Source organism: Fusarium solani (genome assembly GCF_023522795.1).
Source record: "Fusarium solani strain SB1 chromosome Unknown bctg00000009, whole genome shotgun sequence".
In the NCBI taxonomy this organism is placed as follows: Eukaryota; Fungi; Ascomycota; class Sordariomycetes; order Hypocreales; family Nectriaceae; genus Fusarium; species Fusarium solani.
The window spans coordinates 3129043-3154554 of NW_027072144.1; the positions used below are offsets into that span (position 1 = coordinate 3129043).

The 25512-nt window shown below is 51.5% G+C and overlaps 8 protein-coding genes across 8 annotated transcripts; 4 read left to right on the forward strand and 4 right to left on the reverse strand.

Moving 5' to 3' along the window:
* Nucleotides 1-1704: 1704 nt before the first annotated feature.
* On the forward strand, nucleotides 1705-2722 carry MRS44_014021 (uncharacterized protein; the record flags this gene model as incomplete). The annotated part of the gene is made up of 2 exons (XM_065617457.1): nucleotides 1705-2182; nucleotides 2244-2722. The coding sequence occupies 2 exons, from the start codon at nucleotides 1705-1707 to the stop codon at nucleotides 2720-2722; spliced, it is 957 nt and encodes a 318-aa protein (XP_065473529.1).
* A 2247-nt stretch (nucleotides 2723-4969) lies between these two features.
* MRS44_014022 (uncharacterized protein) lies at nucleotides 4970-5839 on the forward strand (the record flags this gene model as incomplete). The annotated part of the gene is made up of 2 exons (XM_065617458.1): nucleotides 4970-5175; nucleotides 5230-5839. 2 exons carry the CDS (start codon nucleotides 4970-4972, stop codon nucleotides 5837-5839), a joined length of 816 nt encoding a protein of 271 aa, XP_065473530.1.
* Nucleotides 5840-6210: 371 nt separating this feature from the next.
* Nucleotides 6211-8441, reverse strand: MRS44_014023 (uncharacterized protein; the record flags this gene model as incomplete). The annotated part of the gene is made up of 4 exons (XM_065617459.1): nucleotides 6211-6445; nucleotides 6498-6888; nucleotides 6941-7320; nucleotides 7384-8441. 4 exons carry the CDS (start codon nucleotides 8439-8441, stop codon nucleotides 6211-6213), a joined length of 2064 nt encoding a protein of 687 aa, XP_065473531.1.
* Nucleotides 8442-11837: 3396 nt separating this feature from the next.
* MRS44_014024 (uncharacterized protein) lies at nucleotides 11838-12639 on the reverse strand (the record flags this gene model as incomplete). The annotated part of the gene is made up of 3 exons (XM_065617460.1): nucleotides 11838-11852; nucleotides 11908-12090; nucleotides 12244-12639. The coding sequence occupies 3 exons, from the start codon at nucleotides 12637-12639 to the stop codon at nucleotides 11838-11840; spliced, it is 594 nt and encodes a 197-aa protein (XP_065473532.1).
* A 2127-nt stretch (nucleotides 12640-14766) lies between these two features.
* On the forward strand, nucleotides 14767-15200 carry MRS44_014025 (uncharacterized protein; the record flags this gene model as incomplete). The annotated part of the gene is made up of 2 exons (XM_065617461.1): nucleotides 14767-15017; nucleotides 15077-15200. 2 exons carry the CDS (start codon nucleotides 14767-14769, stop codon nucleotides 15198-15200), a joined length of 375 nt encoding a protein of 124 aa, XP_065473533.1.
* A 5190-nt stretch (nucleotides 15201-20390) lies between these two features.
* On the reverse strand, nucleotides 20391-22644 carry MRS44_014026 (uncharacterized protein; the record flags this gene model as incomplete). Its single annotated transcript, XM_065617462.1, has 6 exons — nucleotides 20391-20410; nucleotides 20464-20742; nucleotides 21051-22061; nucleotides 22200-22249; nucleotides 22309-22407; nucleotides 22496-22644. The coding sequence occupies 6 exons, from the start codon at nucleotides 22642-22644 to the stop codon at nucleotides 20391-20393; spliced, it is 1608 nt and encodes a 535-aa protein (XP_065473534.1).
* A 538-nt stretch (nucleotides 22645-23182) lies between these two features.
* MRS44_014027 (uncharacterized protein) lies at nucleotides 23183-23631 on the forward strand (the record flags this gene model as incomplete). Its single annotated transcript, XM_065617463.1, has 2 exons — nucleotides 23183-23238; nucleotides 23295-23631. The coding sequence occupies 2 exons, from the start codon at nucleotides 23183-23185 to the stop codon at nucleotides 23629-23631; spliced, it is 393 nt and encodes a 130-aa protein (XP_065473535.1).
* Nucleotides 23632-23783: 152 nt separating this feature from the next.
* On the reverse strand, nucleotides 23784-24841 carry MRS44_014028 (uncharacterized protein; the record flags this gene model as incomplete). Its single annotated transcript, XM_065617464.1, has 2 exons — nucleotides 23784-24233; nucleotides 24284-24841. The coding sequence occupies 2 exons, from the start codon at nucleotides 24839-24841 to the stop codon at nucleotides 23784-23786; spliced, it is 1008 nt and encodes a 335-aa protein (XP_065473536.1).
* Between the last annotated feature and the right edge of the window lie 671 nt (nucleotides 24842-25512).

Genomic DNA, 25512 nt, shown 5'->3' on the forward strand with positions numbered 1-25512 from the left:
GCTCCAGCAGCGTGGGCGCCGAAGTCACTAAGCGACAACCATTTCCCTTCTCCAGTTCAAAAGTCTCTTACCGTTACCGCGTACTGCCCGCCGCGCAGTGGTCCGGGTTGCAGAGCTACAGATGTTTCCTCTGTGAGAGAAGTCACCCGATTTCCACACGCCGTACAATTAGCTAATCGGTAAGCGCAGTTCGGGGCACTCGATTCAGGCTCGGAGATTTTGTCAGGGTGGCAAACCGGTTGGCGAGCCAGGACAGCCCGACAGAGCACGCTGTCAGGGATCCGAAGAGGCCCGAGAGAGACTGGATTGCCTATATACTGGAGATTAGGGCTGCTGACCCGTATCATGTCTTTGCTCGAGTATATTGGATGTATTGGCCTGAAGACATACCGAAACGTGTGATGAAAGACTTGACGCGCAGTCATGGGCCAGAAATATTCCACAGGTCACATGAAGTCATTGCCTCTAATCATAGTAAGTCCTGAACCCTGCGGCGCCCCTCGATCCTGTAACTCAACCATAGCAGTGGACATCATCGACGTGATGAGTGTCAATGGGCTCGAAACAGTGAAACCGATGATAAGTTCACGGCGCGATGCGCGGAGCAGTCAACTGTTTTGGAAAGCATCTTTTGATTGCTTCCAGAAGACGATATCGGGGGACATGGGATCAAAGCAGTGATTTTATTCTACGGTACGGCAGCTGCATTACGCTGGATTCGCATGGCTTAGTGTCGAGACTGAACGATGGGGCATGAATATTACTTAGTAGGGACAATGAAAGGGGCCGTTCGCCTTGAATTACAACGAAACTATTCCCGGGTTTGCCAACGACAACCGAGCCTAGTAGAGTGGCATTATATCGTCGGCGTAACCGGATCAAGTTTGCCGCATGGCGATGCCGTGGGCTGCTTTCTTCTGGTCTCTCGTTCGGATGATAGTGCCGGATAAGAATGATTCAAGTGAGGCCAAAATGAATGGAAAACAGGAGCCTGAGATTTCTTACTGTGACGATGGGCGTCATGTTATCCTTTTACGAGACAGAGTCGACGAGACTATTCTTCGAAGCCACGCCTTCATGTCAACCAACTGGCGCCGAATACCGCCCCCCGCGTCGGTGCTTTTTACCCATGAACCAGATTTCCATAGCACGTTTGGTGTCGATGTGCCTTGCATTACAGTGTTATTCGCCCGATCGTCAACTTTCATGACCCGCCAAGTAGACGTAGAGATCCACATGTCGGATGACCCAGCTGAAAATCCAACCACAGAAGGCGTAGGATGATTTTGGATGTTTCCAAGGCTACATGGTAGGACAAAGAGGACACTTTTTGTGGTATTATGGATAAAATTGACTTTCATCTTTTGCGTCCTCGTCCACTTAGGTAGCCCCGCTAAGTGTTGTTACCTCTCTTCGGCTGCGCCATATCGAGGCTACGATCGACCTCAATGCATGCAGAGCCTCATCCGTTCTTTGTCACACACATTTCCGAAAGCAAAAATCGGCCCAGAGTCCTAATACGTCGTATTAAGTACTGGTTTATAAATCATCCTCTACTGTATCAGATTCAGGCCAGAACTATCATTGTTAAACACATTCTTCAGCATCCCATTTCCCGTCCCGCGCAAGATATTCCTTTTCACCGTCTTTCCAACTGTCAGCCAGGTCAGCCTCAACACCGCTAGGCCCTCGATCTAGGCAAAAATGGAGTTCGACAAGCTAGAGGCCAACGACCCGAGGGTCACGCCGGACACAGCTTCTATCCGCGGCAAAACATACCACTATCTGCGGGCTGATCCGGAAACAGAGCCCCTTGCAACAATCTTCCTCATCCACGGATTTCCAGATCTGGGCTTCGGCTGGCGATACCAGATTCCGCATTTCGCATCACTGGGCTATCAGGTCGTGGCGCCGGACATGCTCGGCTTCGGCGATACTGATGCACCTGACCAGCCGAGCCAGTATGCGTTGAAGAGCATTGCCGAAGACATCAAAGAGCTGGCAAACGCGATTGTCAAAGACAAAAGAATCATCCTTGGTGGACATGACTGGGGTGGCGCCGTGGTCTGGCGCACTGCCATGTGGTTTCCCAGTCTTGTTCAGGGCGTCTTCAGCATCGGCACCCCTTTCACTCCGCCTTCGTCGGTCTTTCTTTCACCAGACGATGCTGCTCGTAGCAAAGGTCTGATAAATTCGAGGTACCAGTCACAATTTAGGGGTACCGAGATCGAAGACGAGATAAGGGACGAAGAGAAGGGTTCGACAATTTCTCAATGCCATGTTTGGAGGGACCAGCCCTGAGGGTGAGGTCGGATTCAGCGTCACAGAGGGCGTTCTCTTTGGCAATCTCCCTAAACTGGGCCAATCCCGACTCATCTCGGGCGATGATCTGGACCATTATACTTCCAAGTATTTTCGAAAGGGAGAACCTAGGCTGAAGGGGCCCCTCAACTGGTATCGCACACGCGCGCACAATTATTTTGACGAGCTGCAACTCTTGCTAAAGCCGATCAAGTTTTCTATGCCAGCGCTCTTTCTCGCTGCTACGAGGGACGAAGAATTACCACCAAGCATGTCGGATGGGATGGACCAATACTTTGAGGACTTGACTCGTGGGGAGGTCGAAGCATCCCACTGGGCTCTATGGGAATCACCTGCCGAGGTCAACAAGCAGGTATCGGCGTGGTTGAAGGTGCTGAGACGAGATGCGCAACAGACGTAGGCAGCGATCAAGCCCTTGGTCAGGAGAATTGGGCTCCTCCAGTTCAGGTTTCAGCATCATACAAATCTTCAACATGCTCTTCGACCAGTTTCATCTGCTAGATAATATAGCCGATTGGCTCCGACCCTACACCAGTGAACAAACAACGCACCCCGAACAGCCTGCAAGGTGTCAGAAGAGCCTCCTAAGGCCGAACAACACGCTAGGTAGGTTATGTAGGATAAAGTTGCGGCAATTGGGCTTGTACCAGCTAAAAGCCCTACCTCTCTCTTCTTACAACCCCTTTTGGCTGCCTTGCTTGACCTTACTCCTCAAGGCATGTCTCTCCAAGTGTTCAACATTATATCCTCAGCAATTAAAGCATTATCCCCAAATCAGGGCCGTATGTCCTTGCGTCCTGACTCGCACTCATTCTTTCTGTCCCAATCGAGACTTGATTGCTGCCTACATAACCTGTAATTTGCGTGCATGATTTTCCCCATTCGACGGCGCCTTCCACTTTAACAATGAACGAAAGATTCCTCAACTTCGTTTGTCTTATTCGCCACCTGCATCCGTGTTGTGCATCTCCTTCGTGCGCCGAGGAGAGCAATGTTGCGCCATTCCAGCTACTTCTCCGTTGTCGCAGATGCTCGGTCCTGCGTTACTGCTCTGTCGCCGATATCTTTATCCGGCCCCCCCCCCCGGGCAGCAACACTACTCTTCACATTTCCAATGCTTCCGGGGCGGCGGTCGAGTCGTCGCGCCCGAGTTCATACGTGCTGAGCAAGCTGCAACCCCCCTCACCCCTTGCAAAAATGTCAGAGGCACTGGGGTTCCACTACGATGTCCCACGCACGGTCCATATCTCGATTCATCCTGGTCGGTAATGAAAATGAAGGCATGGGACCAAAAGTCAAACGAAAACATGAGCCGATATGCTATTCTAATGGGGGTTTCGTGATACTCTAGGGAATTGATATCGTAACCGAGGCCCGCCTTTCCGATGATGCCGAGAATAGCTCGGCTTAGCCACTCGAGTACTCCGTACCTCGAATGACTTAGCGGCCCACTTCTCCCCTTTCATCCCATCCTGCCAGCGATCAGCCAGAAGGAGCGGCTTTTCCGAAAAGATGGGACTCAGGGCTTTGATAGGCCGGGTCGAGAAGTCGGGAACAAGTGTTTTGCGTTGGCAACCGTGCTCGTCTCCTTCGGCCGCCAATCTCGTACCGTACGCATTATCTGACACCACGTAGCAACCAACAGAAGCTTGCTTTTGAAAGCCAATATCCATTTCTTCAAGCACGGTGCGCACCCGCAGTTACATTGACTTTGGGCCGTGCGCAAAAACCGCCCACATGGTGGGGATGCACCGTCTTTTCATGCGAGTGATGATGGCCGCTGATCACTAGCATAATGTCCGTTTTCATCGTACTTAGTACGTAGCATGTAACCTCAATCTGCACGCACGGATTCAGCGAGTGGAGGTTGATGGAGCTTTGTTTAATGAGGGGTGGAGACGTAGAAAGAAATTTGGCGGAATTGTTCCCCATCATTCAGTCTAATCAAGCCTACTGCCCTCTCGCGTCTTGGCACCGAAGGCATGGGTGATTTTTAGCCTCGGCAAACGGAAAATTGCTTCGGCAAGCGTTAGGCCTACGAACTCTTTGTGCCATTTTGGCTACCTAGTAACCAAGGCGGAGCTTGAACAGAGTGGGCTCTAAAGGTTACGGCTAAGATTGCCGTTGAAATTTTCGGGTCTCAAGCCGATGTTGATGTCGAGCAGAAAGTAGAGATCGGCCAGCCCGGTCTGACTTTCGCTTTTGCGTCTTTTTTTACCTTTTTTTTTTTTTTTTTTTGGGGGGGGGGGGTTCTCCTCTCCCCTGCTCAGCGAGCGGAGCCCATTTCAACAACTCATACTTTCTGGCCCATTCTGGCCCATTTTGGCCTTTATTGCCTCGGTATCTGTTTTGTTTGTTCACTTAGTACGTTCCGCATGTTCCATCAACTTTCTACCTCACATTTCGGTCCCATTTGAGCTCTGCGATCGCATGATTCGATACTCGAACACCAGACTCAAATTTCTCTTCTTTCTTAGCCGGCCTCTGATGTCGTTGAAATAAGCTCATCACGTGATGAGATTTTACTAGCATGCACTATACCAATTTAGGCCAAGATGACCCAGCAATTAGTCAGCTTCCTAGAGAGATCTACGCCTTTTGCCCGCCGACAGTCTAAGAAAGCTTTTCTCCAATCTTTGCTTCCACAATGACCGTTTGGCCAGCCATGGATGATGCACCGGAAATGGCGCTACGCAAGACCGACCAAGGCGCGGTGCCCGAGCCCGTGGTGGTACACGTCAAATCAACAGCAACGGACATGTTTGGCGAGAAGTCATTGTGCTTCGTCACCTGTCACCAAAACCCCTCCAACGTGGCAGATTCGAAGTGTTTCGGAAAGGCATGCACAGTTATGTAGGTCGAGGGAGGTCCCTTTTTTGTTTCGGCAGTTCTGACACTGTTTTGTAGAGAAAATCTAAACGCCGGCATTATTAAAACGCCAGTAAGGCTTTGTTTCGATTCGGCCAAGGTCTTCGAGTCATTTGCAAATTCATACAACACAGCACTGTTCAAAGATATAGAGCTCGTTTTGTCTTACTACGACACATCGACGGCGAAGAGGTTGTCTGCTCTTTCCAAGTTCTGTGGCCTAAGCCGCTTGCAAGTCTTCTGGAACGTGTTTCCCGAATCATGCGCTTTGCATAGGACCGAAATTGAGCATCAATTTGCCTCGTCTGTCAGGGCTGAATGTGCCGTTGCGGTGACGTTCCAGGAATGGGGAATAACGATGGTCTCGAAAGACTATGCGAAGGCCCTCGACCTGCCCGGCCTATTCAACTTTGCTGAATGCAGCACAAACAACGACGACCGGCAATTCTATCACTATCATTTCCCCCAGTCGTACCCACCTCATTCGAGCTGTTGCTCAGGGTACTTGAAGAGGAGGGAAGGCAGATGGGCTAGGCACAAAGAACTGAAAATGGTATACGCGAGCCTGGTGGCAGCACAGGAGGACAGGCCAGATGTGCCTTCAGTGCAAGATATATTACAGCAACTAGGAATTACTGTACGCAACTAGCCGGGGCTTCCTTTGTTTTCTACTCACTTTAGTCGTATATACAGCTCCCTCTCTATTTGGCACGTATATCTTGCTGCTAGTGAACATAATCAGACGATAAGGCGGCACAGTGTGTTGGAAGTAGCTACGTCTTCAAGACCTACATAGACCACATTCTGTGTTGTGCAAGTCACACCATGTAATGCACCATATTAGACACATTGGAGTATATATAGCAACTTCATCGCTGTTGAAAGCCTTTCTTTCTTTCAGACAAAATCTACCAACCTGCTTTGCAGCCCCTAGCTACTTAAATAATACAGAACTCATCGTAACCGAGTCTCGTTCCCTGCGGAATCGGGTCTTTCCTCGAACGCTGGGCATCAGGTGAATCAAACGCCCTCTACCTGGCTTGATCCATTTCTCGAGGATGCATTGCCGTACTCCTTAATCACCCACCTGATAAATTTATCCCACAGTTGCTCCCACTGACGATAAATGCGGTCGTGTTCGGCGCCATCGAGGCAGGCGTGCTGCAGGCTCCATTGGATAAACTGCTTCCAGCCGAACAGCCCCATATCAGCCTTGCCTACCATGACCTGGTAAAAGTCGTGTGATAGAGTCGACCTGGATACCTGTCAGTAAATTCAGAGACAGAAACTTGCCAGCAGTGGCTTACCGAAATAGCGTCCCGTTATCTGAGCTGATGGTGCAGTGAACGTTGTTGGCCAGCAGTTGATACATCGCATGGCCACTGACACGCGGGGTGAGCCCAAGGATCTCGTTGGAGATGGGACACAGCTCTAGGCAGATGCCTCGTTCCTTCATGAGCTGCATAATGTACGGGTGCTTTGCGAGCGCAAAACCATGGCCGATTCGCTTCGACTTGAGGAGCAGCGCGTCGACCAGGTTACCGTCGGTATCCGAGCCCATGTCCAAGGTCTCGCCGCAGTGAAAGAGGAATGGGATCTCCACGTTCTGATCCGCACACTTCTCCTGGAACGCAATGAGCTCTGGAACAAAGTCCTTGATGGGCCGCCCCTTGGACTCTTCGCCGACGAGGTCGAAGCCTATCCTGGAGTCAGCGTTTCAGCCCTTGCGCGTGGGTATCTATTTGCTCACCCGCGATCCACCGTGGCCACTTCTTCTTGAACGTAAGGCATTCGTCAAGGGCTTCCCTAATTTGATCGGGACTGAATGACCGGGGCGTGCAGTAAATAACCTTGAGGCCGCCAAAGAACTTGCCTTCGCGCTTCACTTTCGCCTGGAAGCTCTCCACCTCTTTGATGATGAGCTTCATGATGCCCTCATTGTCGATGCGCTCGGAACCGTCATCCTTCCATAGCTGGTTGCTCATCATGAAGTTGGGTCGGATCTCAGCATAGATGATGTTGTCCTCCAGCAAGTCCTCGAGTAATCGCCTTGTGTATGCTTTGTAGGCCGTCTCGTAGTTAAATAATCCCTTCATCATTCTCGTTCGCCCGTTGAACTTTTCCCATGCCCTGGACGGTATCAGTTTTTTCGCTTCCTGGAAACTCACACTGGAAAGGCAGCACAGAACTTACCCGGATGCTGTCTGCAGGTGATTGTGCGCCTCTTCTTCGTGGAACATGAGCTTATTCTGTAACCAGCCATCGGCCGTGGCCTTGTTATAATGTTGGCCAAACCGGTCCCTGAACTCTTGAAACCTCATGGTCTGCCAAGGAGTGTATGTAGCGGAGAACAAATCGCCCGGACATTCTCTTTCCGGGTTCATGATCTGGAATTGGATCTCGCACCGACCAAAGTTCTCGTAGCCGTTGTCCGGAACGAGGGGCAGATTGCTCATGATGAACATGCGGTCCATGCCCTTGGCGATGCCCAACAGCACGTCAGGCTGCAGGCAAGCATTGAAGTGGATGTGCAAGTGACTGCCCTTGGGCATGCGCTGAGCGACTTTGAATAACTCCGTTCGATCAATAAGCTCCCTGTTGGACAGGAAATGGTCGCCGGCAAACCTAGGGTGAAGTTGACCCCCATAGCCCGTCCTAGGTGGAGCTTTCCCGTAGACATTGGCATCGTCCTGGGCTTTCAGCCTTCGGATGATGGCATCAGCAAGCCGCTCACGCGACGTAGCCTCCTGCTGGCAGCTGTAATCAAAATCCAGCGCCCTCTCACGGAATAAAACCTCTTTGCGCAGTTCGTCATACTCTTCTATAGAGCTGGGACTTGCAGTAGAAAGGTTCACCGCGCTCAAGGGGTTGCCGGGGCTTCGAGCTGCAATATCGGCATCGTAAGCCCCAATGAGACTCTGCGCGGCGGCTTTCTCGCCTCGATCCGGGCCTTCCAAGCAGGGCTGTTTGCTCTCCGCCATCGGGTGGTGTTGTGCTGAACGCTGTGTAGTTGGTTTATCGTAGGTATCTTGTGGAGGTGGATAAAAGAAAACGTTGGTGTGTGATGATGGCAGGTTTGAGCGAAAGCCAAGGCAAGAGTTGCACTGATATATATAGTGAGGGCTCAATCGCATTCTGGCTTGCAGTATGCCTGGGCGGAGTTCGCCAGCTTCGCCTTCCGAAGCGGGTCCCTGGCCATCCGTCTTGTGTGGGTCAGCCCAAGGAAGACCATCCTTAGTGACTTGCCTCATTGTAGGTTCAGAATACCCAAGGCCCTAATAGCAGGCCAAGCAGCCAAGCTCCGTGCCCACAACACCGTAGAAGAGTCACAAATGCCTAGAGGGGGTAGAGTTAAGAGCTGCTGGAATACTTATTTGATGAACGAGATGTGACATGACGTGTGAGATGCCTATTTTGAGTGCTATTTGATGTTACGGTGTAAGCAAATGGCAGTCAGAAGCCATCTTACCACCGAGTGAAAAGTGCCAAGTTTCGGGGCCAAGTTTCGGGACCAAGCTTCTGCTTGTCCTACTGTACGAGGTTAGTCTCAGTGGACGGATGATGGGGGCATGGGAATAGAGGGTCCGTTACTGCGATATCTCTATAGCCTTACGCCTTCGCATATCCAACCAGGTCCGTGGGTTGTCTGTCCGCTTTCCTCAATTATCTTGATCGTCACCTAACACACTTCATGGGCTGCCTCCATGGCCTGGATAACATGATGTTTGAATATGCCTATCTTAGACCATGGTGCCTTGCTCCGGCTCTTTTACGCGTCTGCGTTCTCAAGAGTGACGAGGCCTCGCCGGAAGCATGTGTTCGCACACTCTCGACACATCAAGTCCAAGAGCTACCGCCACCCGACGGCTCCTCACCTGCTCCCACGTTACTAACGCCACTCATGCAGCTAAAATGATACGTGCGGTGCGCTGCTTTGACAACGGGAGGCCAGCTTCAGCGACCAGCCTTCTAAGGCGCGCGCAAAAGGCTGACAGTGGGCAAGACCAACATCGAAAATGAGTTTCCCAGGGACTTTGGCCAAGTTCCGCCGTCGCCAAGGTTGGCCCATGAATCCATGATCGGTCACGCCGTCGGCTACGCTCATAGGCCGAGAAGTCGAAGTTTAGGAAATTTGACATGTGCGGCAAGTTTTAAAAAGGAGTGAGTTAGGGACTATGCGTTCTAGCCATTGGCTCGATAGGGTAGAAAGACACAGCAAGAATTCACATTTGGTCACATGTGAAAATGATAGGAACGGAAGTTAAGAGAGAGAAAGAGAGAGAGAGAAAAAACTTAAGGCCTATGAAAAAGCAGGAAAGCTGTCTATACAGCAACTGTCTGGGGAAAAAAAACCAGCTGGTAATGGATGATCAGGCCATTAACGTATGAGTGCCAGCTGGAAAAAACTAAATATGAAGTATTTTGGGCCTTTCAGAGGAGTTCTGTGACTCGTGAAAGGTGATCGTAACCTCGGAGAGCATTGCCCAGTCCGTTGGCTTATGTGCGATCGTAGCCTTTGCCTTTGAGAGCATTGCTCCGAGTCCTGTGGCTCCATCCGAACCAGCAACATCGTTGCTGCCCCGTTCTTTCAGCTCGCCTCACTGGCGGCTGCAAGTGGGATCCCACGTGATCGCCGTCTTGGCTTGCGCCTCATCCAGGCATGCCCAGGTCTCGACCTTGTCCACACATCTCGATTGCCGTTGAATGGGTCAGTGACTTGGGTCGGGGCCTCAGTTTTGGGCCATTCAAGGTTCGTGACGCAGCACAAGGTCTTCCAACGCGTTCCTGCTTTTCCTCGCAGGGAAAGTCCTGCAGGAACGCGTTGAGAGTAAAGGGGAAAGAAGATTCGGAGGCAGTGCGGGGGGATGGGGGAGATACTCAAATCACATTCATGACGCCAAGGGGAGACGGAGGGAAAAGGGCCAAAATCGGCCACCAATTTTCTGGCCTAGCGCGACCTTCCGGTCGAGTGCGCAAAACGTCCCAAATGAGCCCAACATTCCCCGTCTTCGGGAGTGGGAGGGAAAAGTGCCAAATCGGCCGCCAATTTTCTGAACGAGCGGACCCGCCATTTGCGTCTTCAATGGAGGTGACCAGAAGAAGTGCTGGGCGTCGGCAAATGACCTTAGCGTCCTTTTTTTGACCGAAATTTTCAGCAGTGGGTCGATGGATACTCGTGGCGGGAAATTTACGTTTTCTCCCCGAAGCGCCGACGCGCTATCCTATCGCTCTGGATCTTTTTTGGATGTCTTCCCTGCCACAGGAGGAGCGAACGAGCAGGCACATGGAAGGAATCCAAGCCTGGCGTGCAGCTTGCCGTCAGGGAGAAAAGCATCTGCGACTAGCCGTCGTTGTTTGGAGGGCCTTGCGCGCCTTCCGATACTCCCGATCTGTCTTGGTTCTGAAGGCAGTCGCGACGTCCGGCGAGATGAGCTCTCCTAAAGTCTTTTTGTCCGTGCCCGTTAAGGCCCCGATGGTTTCTCAAAGGCAAAAAGCATGGTCGGGTAGCCAGAAAAATCCCCGTCCGCTAGCAATCCGCTAACAGCTGCGGGGAAGAATAAACTTTTCCAGACCTAAATGGAGGCACAAAATGGTAGAGTGCCAACTGTAGGGTAGGTAAAACTCCAAATCACACACAACTACGAGGGGAAGATAGAATGAGGATGAGGCTTGATTGCCCATCAATTTCTCCGATATTGATGTAGTGAGATAAGTACGAATTCAAGTTCTACTGCGTGAATTTGTCCTACACCATGTGCATACTACCGATCACGCTGCGTCATATCATTTCTTCTGCCTAGTCTCTGCGACGACATCGAGTTTGGATAGTGAAGCCAATTATGGGCGTCATCGAGCACCTCCAGAGTGGAGCACCTCCAAAGAGTGGAGGACTTTTGCTGGCTTCGGCTTTTTTGCCCACGTCTACCCACAGGAATGGGGGAGGCGGGTGCTCACTGGATCTGCCAGAGGAAGACCATAGTGCTCTCTTGGCGTGGTTTCCTGGTGGAGCGAGCCAATAGGCTGACTACCCTGCGTCCCAACAGCCTATGTCGTAGGGTAGGCATTTGATCTCTAGCCGCCTGCGGTCAGGTCATCATGGCGTTATGTAAACAACCTCAAGTTCACAGACAATACTTGGGTTACCGAATTAGACGTTGAGCCACCAAAAGTCCCAGGCAGGTCAGCCACACGATGTTTGAGGGAGAATATAGTATGGGGCGGATGAAAAGAAGAAGGAAACAAAGTCAGCAATGGGCTTGGGGCTCGCCGTTTCGGTTCGTCTCTATTCAGTAGTCTTTTTTATTTTTATTTATTTTTGTTTTATTTAAAAACTTTTTATTAGTTTTTTTTTTTTTTTCTTTTTCTTTTTAAAGAAGATTTCCCTCTACCCTATCCGGATATTGTTGGAGAAGCGGCATGCATGATGTTGTTACATAGGCAGCCACCTCAAGGGAAGATGTCTCACGATGATACAAGAATTGTCTGAACAGCGTTACAGACCTGTTGCAGGATCAGCAGATCTAGTATCTTGGCCTCGCCTCTTCAGATATAGAGACGAGGAGGGAGAACGAAGAACAAGAAGGAGTCAACAGCAGGAGCCGGCCAACCTTGGCTTCTGGCCATCCTTCCGCAAATAAGTCGTAACCTCAAATAGTGTCAAGCTATCGTCCTTATTAGCTTCAACCGGAGTCAGATTTTGATCTCAAACAAGCTTACAACGCAATTCCAGTCCGGGGTGGGTTGGTTCGAAGGCACGTAAGCCTGACCAGTCCAGCACCGCGTGGAGGGACTGTAGTAGAATACGAGATAAGGAACGCCACACATGCGCCCGAGCTTGCGGGCTCTGTTCTTAAGAGTGCGACCGCTTTTCGGAGTGAGTTCTGCCTGGCAGGGGAAGCTCTGAAGCCTTCTCAGTATTTGCTCTAGAAAAGATGGATGACAACTAGGTTTTTTTTTTTTTTTTAAAAAAAAAAAAAAATAAAAAATAAAAATAATAATAATAATAATAATAACAACAAATCAAAATAAAGCAAAATAAAATAAAATATATACCTTGGCATTTGCATCGGGATTGTTTTCAGCAATGGATCTTGTGCCCACCCAAGACTGGCTATTCAAGTCCCAAAAGCGTGCAACGGAGGAAGTTTTCCCATCCCTCCTTCGGTCGATGGCCCTTGACAAAAGGCTCTTACTCGACTTTAGGGCGTAGGCTAGCCGAAGACGGTTCCTCCTTGAGCCAGACTTTCGGGCGTAGACTGGCCGAAGACAGTTCCTCCCCGACTTAGACGGGGATAGCTTATCTTGGTTCTTCCGCAAATCCAAATCGTGCTGGTTGAGGTCTTCAGGCCGCTCCCGAACTGTATGGTTGGTAGGGTCGAAGTCATTGAGACTGGGGGTAGGGCCAAAAGAGGAAGCGTGAAGGTTGTCTGCCTGGTCCTGAGCGTTCATGGTGTCGCGACGTGGGGATTTTCGACAAAACTGCAATGCATGTAAATGATTAAATCGTGGACAAAAGTGGCATTCTGCCTTGATGGACAAGTCGTGATCGGCCGCAGATATACATACTACAAGGGCAGCCGTTTTTGACCACAAGCGCTTCACTCGAACGGACTTTTTTTTTTTTCTCGTGGGACAACAAGACCGAAATCTACCGTAATGGGCGTGCAATGGATCCCATTGTATGAAGCGCGCACATCCTTACCGAAACCAGCAAGGGCGGTGGGTTTTGTTGTCACGTAGACGCCTGCAGTGCGCAGGGATCGGGACGCATTACATTACGGCCGAAATGGTGCGTGCGACGTTCTGGTTTGGCTACATGAGGTCAATTTCAGCCACCGTCCATCGAGCCGCGCCAAGGCTGACAGCAGGCGGGACAAACATCCGACAGTGAGCTTTCCAGGAATGTTAACCACGTTCGATACGTGCATGATCGGACACCCTAGTAGGCCGATAAGCCAAAATTGGTCGGTTTGAGGGCGCAGTAGGTTTTACAGACTTGACAAGTTTTACAACGGCTTCTGGATTGCAGGTTTCTCGCAATTGGCTCATTTGGCATTTTGGCTGGTTTAAGCGTGGATAAACCAGCTGAAAGATGCACTGCTGGATGAGCTATGTGAAGAACTCATTCGGCTGTTGCATTCCACGCTTAGGAAGCCCTTCCCCTACAAACGACCCATCCGCATCATTGATTCGGACGTCTAGCGTCTCTGGCCATGCTGTGAACCATGTCGTCTTCCACTGTGAACGGGATCTGGAACCGTCCGGAGATGCGAATTCAGCCACGGAAGCCCAGCCCTGCGCTTCGCGCTAGAATTTGGCCATTTGCGTTCAGCCCCTCCAACTCCACAACTCCGTCACGCACAGAGCGCCCTTTTCAACCGCTCAATGACCTATAGGGGCTTCATTTGAGAGGATCAGACTCGTAGCGCCGCGTGGTTTGGGCGGTTTCAGGGCTTGCATTTTGGTATCGTACATTTTTGACCCCGCGGTCAAGCTACTGGAACGTCTGGGGAAATTTTCCGCCATGGGAGCAAGTAGCATGACGGCGCGATCATGCAGGTATTACATGCAGCTATGGCGTGCGGAACATGTCGTGCAGGTACTACGTATGGATATGCAGGAATGACTACTGAATTGGACCCTTGCAGAGCCCGCACGGATCAGCGGGGCGGTATGTCACTCAACGGTCCCGAAACATCTGCGGCAAAGATCCGTTCCTGTATCCGTAAACGAGTAAGTGAGGAAACGACTGAGCGAGGAAACGAGTCGTACCCGATCCCTTTTTCGGCGCTTTGACAAAGGGTGATTACTTTCTTCAGTGGGGAAACAAGAGGCAATTTCCGTGCCCTTTGCCCTCTGTCCCTCCGATCGGCCTCGTATCTAGGTGACCTATCAACTTCAATATTATCGGGCCATCTGCATCGATTTGTCATTTCGTAGCCACATTTAACATTATTGCAGCTGATTCCCGACGTGATGATCAGGCCCGCTTGTCGCACTCGAAGTGGCTCTAGCTTCTATTGGATCCACTCTAATTTCAGCACCTCTCCACTCGGGGCGCACCAGACGAGCCCCGCGGCAGGACCATCAATTGGCCTCTTTTCAACGTGGCAATCATCGGCCGGCGCGCAACGGACGGCCGGCCTGGCACTGACTAGTACCCGCCCCGGCTGCCCCGGGAACAGTAGTGGCCGTTTCTTGCCTTTTGGATCTGAGCAACAGAGATGAGCAGGTAATGGAATGATGCATGGGCAGAATATCAGGCAGTTGATGGACAAAAGGCTCGCACCTTGTTTTACCCACAATGGCAGGTTCCGCGCCGATGTACGAGTCACAATCTGCTCCTTTTGAGTGGTATGTAGAACACTACGAGACAAACAGCTGTTCGAGCCTGCCAAGAACCATTTCCCATCGGGCTGGACCTCGGCGGTTACCCCTTGTTGCACCTGTTGGTCGCTGCCATCGTTAGCGTTTCAGGCGAGCACCTTTGATGATCGAAGAATTTCACCCGCAGTTTCTCATGTCCGCTCTCTCTAATCATCGTTTTCATTCCCAATTTCCACTGCGCGTCTCATCATGAAATATCCTCCGCGAAGACATCGCCATAGGGCCCATGTCTCTCGTGCGCAACCATACACCACGACCCAGTATCGGATAGCCCGGAGGCTATGCAGACCCAATGTTTGGTCTCGTCACCGACAGCACCGACAGTTTGCGGGCCCACCCCAGTCGACTCTTCTGAGGCAAAGGACAGTTGCCCGGCTTGATCCGCAGTCTCCAGCTTACCAGCCAGCAGGAGACGAAGGTCCCGGCTATCAAGATGAAAGGTTCGTGTTATACCAGCATAGAGAGCCTCTCTGATATGCACGAGCTGAACAAATCGTAGAGGCAACTATGGCGACGGTTTTGTCGGCGACTACGGCGAGGAGAATGCGTGTCAGAATCATCCGGAGCTGGAGCAGCGCATGAACCAGATTATTGAGATTGCCAGGGTACAAAGCAAACAGTGATTCTCCCAACAAAAAAAAAACCCTTCCCCTCTGGATTGGCCTTAGCTTCACTTTGACGTATCGTGCGCTGACACTTCATGTCTTTAGAATTCATGACATAGACAAAACGTCAGTACTTGGATAGGTCGAGTGATCTCGCTTTCTTGCCTCTATATGCTAACCATTTTACCGGGCAGAACGAGGGAATTGGTTCAGCAGTACGTAGTAGTCTTCGGCTCCTTCCTCCCCCTTCCCCGGGTCGCCGCTCCTGCTGACGTTTGAGTTGGATAGAATGAGGGAAGTAGCACAGCAGTAAGTATCGACCTTGAACTTCTGCTTTGCCTTTTTTCTGACATGGTTGCCTGCAGGGTTTCGACAATGCGCGAGGAGTGAGTGATATCTTTCATCTCAAAGGGAATATATTGAGACGCTGAACGTTTGTAGAGCACGAGAACTGCCGAATAATTTAGTTGAGAACATCTTGCTGCCCCTTTTTCAGACGGCCGAGACTCTATTGCAAGGAGAACAAGACCAAGTGCGTCACTCCGTGACGGGAGAACATGCAACAATGGACCCTGTCGAGATGTCCATTAAAGGCAACGAACCTCGTTGCTAAAGACCATATGAGAGTCAGATATCATGATGGTGTGGCCAACAGAGGGTTTCTCTCTTTTTTTTTTTTTTTTGCGTTTTTTGTTCATGTAGTCGAGGAATCGATATCGATGTCTCGTGTCGTGTCGGTGGCACGTTCTAAGACAAGGACCTCCAAGTGACGTAGCCTATCCAGGGTAGGATACCCTATTTCATCGAGTAGATTCGTGGTAGGGTTACCTCGGTGCCTCGCGGTTTCAGAGTGGGCTCTCTCCACTTCCTAGGATGGGGTAAGCATCAGTTCAAATGGAGCTACAGATAAAGGGAAATAGGTGTTTTGGTGGCGATGTCTGGATGCTTGAATTGTCTTTTCCTTCTTTTGCCTCCATTTTTTTGATCACTCATTACGTGGAACATCAAATGAGTTTACCTAGGCGTCGACTTGGTTTTGTTTGGGCTGTCACTGCTTCACTAAAACCAGAAACGACTTTAGGAGAGTAGACTTTTGAAGATTTAATGGTATGAAGAAGGATGGCCCTCGTCTTCCGAGGCATGGCATTGATCGTGTGCAGGCCAAGATGTCTTAGCACCTTGATTGATTGACCGTCCCTCTTCATCTCCTGGCACTTCAGCAACAAGAATTCGACCAACCAGTATTTGACGTGATTGCGAGAAGGGCTACTGATGCGGATGAAGATGATGCCACCCCTGGTATATCGCAACGGTATATTCAATACAGCTAGTAGTTTCCTATCAAGCCCCGATCCTTCTTCCAGTAGACCCCAGGGCCCTTGCCTGAGAGCCCAGAAAAGTCGCCCCCAGAACTCCCATCACTTCTTCCGCTGAAGCTATCTAATACTACAGGTTGGAGCGGGCTCTCCGCCGGGTTCTGTGCGTGAACTATGTACGTGTATGCCTTCCTCGGTAGCCCGGGTCTCATTAGGCCAAGGAAAAACTTTCCAATCGCTAAGGATTCAGACGAGGCAGTGCGTAGCAAAGGCGAGTGTCTTTTGCTGCGCTGGCTCTGTGATCGGAGGCTTCCGGCATGCTATGTGTCTCGCCAAGCCGGCCCGTCGTAGGCCACCGGTGACAGCATCGACCGAGCAGTCCCAACCTCGTTCCTGTGATAACCGCCAGTAAGCCATCCGCCAACCTCTCTTAGTCTCTTAGAGGCAAATACGAACTTGATTGATTCTTCCACTTGGGCCTCCATAGGTAGGGGAGGGCGGCCAGAGGGGATGGTGGGGTGTATCATGGATTGTAGTAGGTACGCGTTGAACTTGCCATAGCTGAAGGCAAAGATGTGTAGCTATCTGCTGATCGTTCCACCCGACTGATCGAAGCACATGAATCGATACATTGCGTTTTGTCTTTGACGCACGTTGGAGATCCCGCCGCGAGGCGGTCCTTGGAGGGGTGCCTGTGAGCTGCTGAAGGAGCTGGTGACGGAGCTCCCGGTGTTGCTGAGAAAGCTGCCCTTGGAGCCGCAAAAAAAGCTGCTCTTGCTGTTGCAAGATAAGCTGTTGTTGCTCTTGAAGCTGCTGCAGCTGCAGCTCGAGATCCTGCGTGGAAGCCATAGGCGAAACGTTGTCAAAGGAGGGCTCAAGCTGCGTTGTGTAGGTGTTAGGTTGAGATACCTCAAGAACGCGAACAACGATATAGGCTCCCTCAAGTAGGTTCAGGTTCAGGTTCAGGTTCTATTCCTACTCGGTTTTAGCCGCCATTTCCCAGCAGCCATCGCTCCCTCAAGTAGCATCCAAAAGTGATTCGCTCTTGCGCAAGGACGTTTCATCACGTGATAAGCTGCTTTCAACCTGCCCGCTCGCTCTCTCAGTCGATCCTCTTGTGGTAGGGAAAGCGTCGAAAATTGATGCCAGGGTGTTGGGATGGCGTGCATGTGCTTCGGGGAGAAAACGTAAATTTCCGCCGTGAGTATCCACTCGCCCGCTGCTGAAAATTTTGGTCAAAACACGGACAAATGCGGTGCTGAAGTCATTTGCCGACGTCGAGCGCTTCTTCCGGCCACCCCCATTGAAGACGCTAATGGTGGGTCCGCTCGTTCAGAAAATTGGCGGCCGACTTGGCGCTTTTTCCTCCCACTCCCGAAGACGGGGAATGTTGGGCTCATTTGGGATGTTTGGGACGTTTGGGACGTTTGGGACGTTTGGGACGTTTGGGACGTTTGGGACGTTTGGCGCGTTTGGGACGTTCTGCGCACTCGGCCAGAAGATCGCGCTAGGCCAGAAAATTGGCGGGCCGATTTGGCCCTTTTCCCCTCCGTCTCCTCTTGGCGTCATGAATGTAATTAAATATCTCCCCCACTCCCCCGTACTGCCTCCGAATCTTCTTTCCTCTTTTCTCTCAACGCGTTCCTGCAGAACTTTCCCTGCGGGGTAAAGCAGGAACGCGTTGGAAGGCTTTGTCCGGCATCACGAACCTCGAATGGCCCAAAACTGAGGCACGCCCCAAAGTCACTGACCCATTCAATGGCAATCGAGATGTGTGGACAAGGTCGAGACCTAGGCATGCCTGGGTGGACGAAGCGGGAGCGGGTGAGGCGCAAGCCAAGGCCGCAATGACGCGAGGTCCCACGCAGCCGCCAATGAGGCGAGCTGGAAGAACAACGGGGCAGCAACATGGTTGCTGGTTCGGAGAGTCACAGGACTCGGAGCAATGCTCTCAAGCCGTAGGGGACTGGGCCTCGCCCTCCGAGGCTACTATTACATTTACGTACAACAGGAGGGGACTGGGCCTCGCCCTCCGAGGCTGGTACAACACTTTCGTACAACAGTAGGGGACTGGGCATAGCCCTCCGAGGCTGATACAACGTACAACAGGAGGGGACTGGGCATCGCCCTCCGAGGCTGGTACAACACTTTCGTACAACAGGAGGGGACTGGGCATCGCCCTCCGAGGCTGATACAACGTACAACAGGAGGGGACTGGGCATCGCCCTCCGAGGCTGGTACAACACTTTCGTATAACAGGAGGGGACTGGGCATCGCCCTCCGAGGCTGATACAACGTACAACAGGAGGGGACTGGGCATCGCCCTCCGAGGCTGGTACAACACTTACGTACAACAGGAGGGGACTGGGCATCGCCCTCCGAGGCTGATACAACGTACCAGGAGGGGACTGGGCATCGCCCTCCGAGGCTGGTACATTTTTGTACAACAGGAGGGGACTGGGCATCGCCCTCCGAGGCTGGTACAACACTTTCGTACAACAGGAGGGGACTGGGCATAGCCCTCCGAGGCTGGTACAACGTACAACAGGAGGGGACTGGGCATCGCCCTCCGAGGCTGGTACAACACTTTCGTACAACAGTAGGGGACTGGGCATCGCCCTCCGAGGCTGGTACAACATTTCGCCGTAGGGGACTGGGCATCGCCCTCCGAGGCTGGTATTACATTTTTGTACAACAGGAGGGGACTGGGCATCGCCCTCCGAGGCTGGTACAACACTTTCGTACAACAGGTAGGGGACTGGGCATAGCCCTCCGAGGCTGGTACAACGTACAACAGGAGGGGACTGGGCATCGCCCTCCGAGGCTGGTACAACACTTTCGTATAACAGTAGGGGACTGGGCATCGCCCTCCGAGGCTGGTACTACATTTACGCCGTAGGGGACCGGGCATCGCCCTCCGAGGCTACTGTTTTTTTTCTCTTGCCTAATAAACGAGGCCAAGAGTTTTTTTTTTTTTTTGTTTTACATTTTCTAGCATTTCCATATGCCACTGAACGTGAATTCTCGTCGTGTATGTCCATCTAACTGGCCAAAGAAGCCAGACTAACCAGCACGAACCGATCGTGTGAACATGTAATGCGTAAGCTTCTGTAAATAATGTCATACGTGCAAAATTAGATATGCCCTCCAGCGGTCCAATGTTCGCTCTTCGGCCTACTGTACAACTCATTGTAGACTTACAGGACCGGCACTGACATCGACGGAATCCGGCCAATGTTCTTAGACGATGGTTAAATTAGAATCGAATGAAATATTGCCCTTTAGCATATCTGCGTGTTATTATATCTTCTTCTCTAGTGCTGCTAACTCTGCTAGTTTGACATCATCGCTGCTCTCTCCATAAGCTGACATCATATCAGGAGAACGTTTTATCCGGATATCAGGGTTATTTTATCATATCAAATATCATATCAGGATAGGCAAGTCTGGATGAGGCCAAAAGCTTCACTCGGTCCTTCTGGGGCGGTGTATATTGGACATCAGCGAACGGTGTATCTTCCTCTCAGACGACCGACAAAAACGGCCCTCCGTCTACTTGTCTAGAAAAGCCGCCGTGCTGGAACGGCGATTCGCGACTCCCCCAACCAGTTCGCCTCGATAAGCTCCCACCGTCCTCTCTCTGCAAAAAAAAAAAAAAAAAAAAAGATATATAAGATCGGTTGCTCTAAGCCCTGTGCCAGACAATTGGTTCCGCAGGGATCATTGGTGACACCAGTCGATTGATGAGAATTATCTATAGAACAAAAGAAACCGAACAGCCATGTGTTCGGGCATAGCTATATAAGTTCATTTCGTTAGGATTATGCGACAGGCCAGATGTGAAACCGGATAGTAAAGCTACATCCGGTCACACGGATGTTATGCGACACCCTCAGACGAATCCATTGATTCCTGGATGAGATCGGTAATTTGGTTGATATAGGCCCTCGGACGAGTTCACTTACTCTTGGATGGGATCGATTGATCTAAGCCCTCAGACAAGTTCCTTGACTCCTGGACGGTATTACTGAGGCAAAGGAGATCCGAAAGCATTCGGGGAGGATTGGAAGGGTATTGAAGCACAGCCAGTACGCTGGAGGCCGAAAAGGACAAAATCGTTGTCCAACCTCCGGGGTGGACCCACCACTCGCGTCTTGGCAGGCGGACGTCGGCAAATGACTTCTTCATCTGCGCTTGTTTGATGTCCTTATCAAGTTTGGTAAGAAGATCGCTAATTGGTGAGGCTAGCACGAGTTAGACAGCCCTAGGAAATCATGATGCTTCCGGGCTGGCTCTCACAACACGAACGCCGAAATCACAAGCGGGGTTGGAGACGTCACCGTGCCGTCGTTTCTGATATTGATACTCTGTATGGTGTGCTAGATCTAGATCTAGTTCTAAGCGTGGATATTGCCCGCCACTTTGCGTGTATTATTGATGACTCAGCGTTTGCCTTTCTACCCAGCTTTCCCAAGAGCATTGCATTTCGAATCTCGACATCCCGTCCTACATAGTGATTGGCTCGCCGATCAGGACGCCCCTTCCTCCATACCGGAAGCGATGTTTCTGTACCTCGAGTTTGGATAGTGAAGCCAGTTGTCGGTGTTGTCAAGCACCTCTAGCGATTGGAAGCTCGTCTCGAGGAGCGATGCCGATCCGCTCTTGTCGGCGGAAGCCTCCCAGAACATGGCCCCACCCAAGCCCAGTTGCTTCAGATAGGCGACTTTCTGCTGCACAGCCTCCGGCGGATCAAAGGATATGAGCTCGCGTGTAGTGGCATCGTAGCTGTAATGCGCATGGGCCGCGGGGTCGAAGCCCGGCACAGCCCCGTCCTTGGGCAGGGCGCTGTAGTCCCAGACGCCCTTCTCCCAGCTGCCGAAGCCCACATCGACGAATGGTTCACCGAGTCCTGCAGTTCCCTGGAACGAACGACCGTAGATGGGCATCCCGAGAACGAGTTTCTCAGCCGGTACACCAGCGTCAAGATAAGCTCTGACGGCGCCATCGGTGTTGAAGGGGGTGGCATCGGGTTCTTCGTCGTTGGCGTAGAGGTTGGCGTTATGACCGGTGTGGGTGCTCCACGATCCGGCGTAGTCGTAGGCCATCAGGTTGATGTAGTCAAGGATTTGGGCAAGGTCGGCCAAGTGGAGCTTGCTGTAGTGCTCAAATCCCGCTGGGGCGGCTATGGAAAGCTGGAAGCGATGGCCCGAGGCAAACTCGGCTGCATACGAGTCCAGCTCGTCTCGTACGGCCTTCAAGAGGAGGACCATGTTGGTGGCATCATCCTCGTTGGCTGGGTATTCCCAATCGATGTCGACGCCGTCGAAACCCCAGTCCTTCATTAGGGTGACTGCAGACTTGGCAAAGGTGGCTCTCGTGGTGGTGCTGCCTGCGACCGCGGCAAAATTCGTGGACCAGGTCCAGCCGCCGATGGAGAGCATGACCTTGAGCTTTCGATTGGCTTTCTTGAGGAGATAGAGCTGCTTGATGCATCCGTAGGCATTATCGTTGCCTTCGGCCCAAGCTTGAGCAGCGCGGAGGGGACATGTAAGCGAAAAGGGAACTTTTTCCTTTGTGATAGACGTGGAAAAACGAAAGTGAAAATAAATTTGAAGAAAGAGATAGTGAGACATTGGAAGACAGCAAAAGGGGGCAAGCCGGGAAGAAGAAGGGGAGACAGGGGAAAGGGAGGATTACTTACAATCGCCTGCGTAATGCTTCTCGAGATCGGCGTAGGTATCTTCTGTATAGCTTTGACAGAATAGCAATTAGCAATCCGCAACACACACACCTCACCGATAAGCACATACACTGTCCCATCCACTTGAACATTCATAAAGGCATAGAGAATGTGCGTCAGACGCGAGACCGGGAGGTCTTGAGGGTGATAATCCCTCTGGTAGATGCCCCTGTGATGGGTAGTTTGTTAGCCTCGCTTCCATCCCTCTCGCTCCCATGTCCCCCCTAAACGTGACGCCCAAGTCATGCATAACCTACCAGTTGACAAAATAGACCATGTTGACGTAGCTGGTGCCGCGTTTCAGAGGCTCGAGCTGATGTCGCTGCAAGACATCGGGCTCTGCCAGACTCAACACGCTTTGGAGCGTGATCAGCAACGAGATCAGCTTGAAGCGGGTGAGGAACATAACTGTGATCGGAAAATGAGGTGGAGGCTGCTGTGAGATGCTCGGTCGTCTGCAAACTAAACAGCTGCGGTCCTGCAATTGTATATGGGTATTTAGCTGAGAAGAAGGAACCGCGCAGCTGGGCAGCCTCCAGAAGCTATAGATCTCGACCGTCTTGGGAAATTGGCTGAGGATAGGCCAGCCCATTTAGGACGGTTGCCAATCCCAAAGACACCTGCCACTCGCCATGTTCGCCCCGGAATCTTCATTTTTGGACGTACATTATTACGCGACATCTGTTTTCTTCTAGCATCTAAGGCATCTGAGGGCTGTCGTGTTAAGCCTTTCGAGTTCACCTGCCCGTCAAAAGGGCATTTTTGTCGCATGAGTTCCAGCAGTCTCCACCACGCAGGGTGGTGCGTAGAAGACGAGAACATCGGAGGCTACCCGGTACAGCATGATATCAGCTACCGACTCGCCAGTTTGTATTTCACTATCATGCCCAGCAATCATCTAAATCCTGCTATTGTGTGGTGCTGTAGAAGCATTGGCATAGAGCATGGTTCCAGCCTCACCAGGCAGGTCGGACAGTGCAATGCATAAGCCGCAAGCCCTGTATGTTCCGGGAGCCAGAGGCGGGATGATATGCACGATAACCTAACATGAAATAGTGTCGATGTTGGCGGTGTTTCGAGGACGGGCCTCTTGCACGGCATGGTCAAGGCTTCGAGGGTTCAGCGGGCTCCCGTTGATGGAGAAGTAACGGGAGATGGGATCACTGGAGTCGTAGGTGCGCCACCTGACATTTGTAGCTGCTCTCTGGCGCCAAAGTTGGCAAGGTTTTTCCTTGACCCAAGGCGCTACGACGAGGATCACGGTGTAGGCGCCCTGCATGGAGTTGTGCTGAACATTTGGTTGGACGCGCAGCGGACGGGGGAGACACAGCTTGCCTCTGATAATGTCCCAACGACAGCAGAGAGAAAGGAAGAGGGCGAACTCGATATCTAAACTACATCTTGCCGTTCCTTAGACCTCTAAAGTTTAGCTTGCAGGAGATAAATATCGAATACATTTATCAACGAGGACGAAGGGTTCTATTCTATTCGTTCGCCTGGGAACTCTTCTAGTCTGCCGTATGTCCATGCTCTTATCCTGAGCCGCTATTCACCGGCCTCTATTGAAGGCTGGGACTCCGTCGCCATCTCGGACCTGAGATGGTCCGCCACCTGTTGCGAATTAGACGAGGTACTGAGACGGCATAGAGAGAAGCGTACAATGGCATCCAAGCTTGGAACATCCTGGCCTTCCGGAATGTGCATTGCACAGACCCATTTGTGGCGGATGGGATTCCTGTAGACTAGGACACAGGCGGTATGACCGTATACTCCGAATTCAACGCTCTTTTTCGTAAGCGTGCGGCCCCTCTTTCTGATAATGGCCTTTTGTCTGTCATCATGCTGGTATAAGCTCTCGGTTACGGCAAGGGGTGGCTCGGTTGAGGTCAGAAAAGCAGGTCTCGGAATCTCGGGTTCGGGCTCCCGTTTCACTACCGTCAGACAGCGCCTTTTGTCTCTGGTAATGCCGATGTTGGCGTCCTGCTTTCTTTTGACCTACACAAAGTCAGTCACATAATTCCTAGAATCGATCGTAAAATCCCTACCGCGCCAGACTTTGCCACGGACGAGTCAGCCGATGGCAACGGCATCGGACGAAGCCTGCCAGCGTGTCTTGTATGGTAGCCTTTGGGCTGCAAAACTAACTCCTCGGCTGCTGCATCCGGCTGGTCTGGAGGGGAAAGCTTGTTGAAGTCGCCAGAGAGGCGAGCGATATGCCCTTGGTCTCCATTGGGAGAAAACAGTTCTGAAGCCAATCTCTGCATCGTTGAAAGGCTGAATAGGTTGATCAGATCCCCAATAATCTTTCCCACGAGTACCTCCATTCCGTGATCGTAGGCTTCTTGCTTCTGCGCCCTTGTGGCAGCGTGATTGAGCTCTAGTTCCTTGATTTGTCGGCCATCCGAAAGTAGTGCCAGCTGAACTAGCGATATATCATCTTGAGAAGGGTCGAGAGCAAACTGTTCTAATCTTCTCCTCGAACGATCGCGAAGAATGGCCAACTCGTCGTGAAACGCAGCATCGGGCTCCTGAATCCCTTTGAGATCTTGATCCCAGCTGGAGATTGAATCCTGCAACCTGACGGCACGACTCGAGCAGGCCATGACGTTCGGATGATGGGCTTCAGGGAAGGGAGTGGCCTCGAGCATCGCCCTGTATCAGACTAGGTTGATCGGGCGTTTTTTTTTCTTTTTCTTTTTAGGTTCCCGAGCGCCGCCGAAAATTCACAAGTTGTGGCGCGGTATTTTACTTATTTGCATGAGAAGTCAGGGCCTACTTGGACGGTCTGCTTTATAAATAAAGCCAAAAATAGACGCGCCGGACGACTTGGTCCATTTTCGGCTAGGGATCAAGGTGCTGGAGAACGTGGAGACGATGGGCCCTTGCAGATAGATGCGCTTGGTATGATGGCGTAAGATACTGTAACAACACGACAAGTTACGAAAATGACAACTGCAGCCCCCCTTCTGTTTATGCATTTGAGGATATTACATTAAACTATACACCCGTGCGAGGCGAGAGTTTTATGGCCTTTCTGTCACATTCTCTAGGCCAGTCCTCACACTGCCGACTAGTCAATACTGGCCGACCATTGTCTTTGTTTCGAATGCAAAAAAAAAAAATCCCATGGTGCATTATCAGATACGACGGTACCATGAGCAGTGGTACACTACTGTCCGCGGCCGTCCTCCCTCATTGAGGCGCCCGGAATGGCTGCGAGGCATTCAATAAGACGCCTCGGGTTATGCATAGTGAATGAGTGAGAAACCTGTCG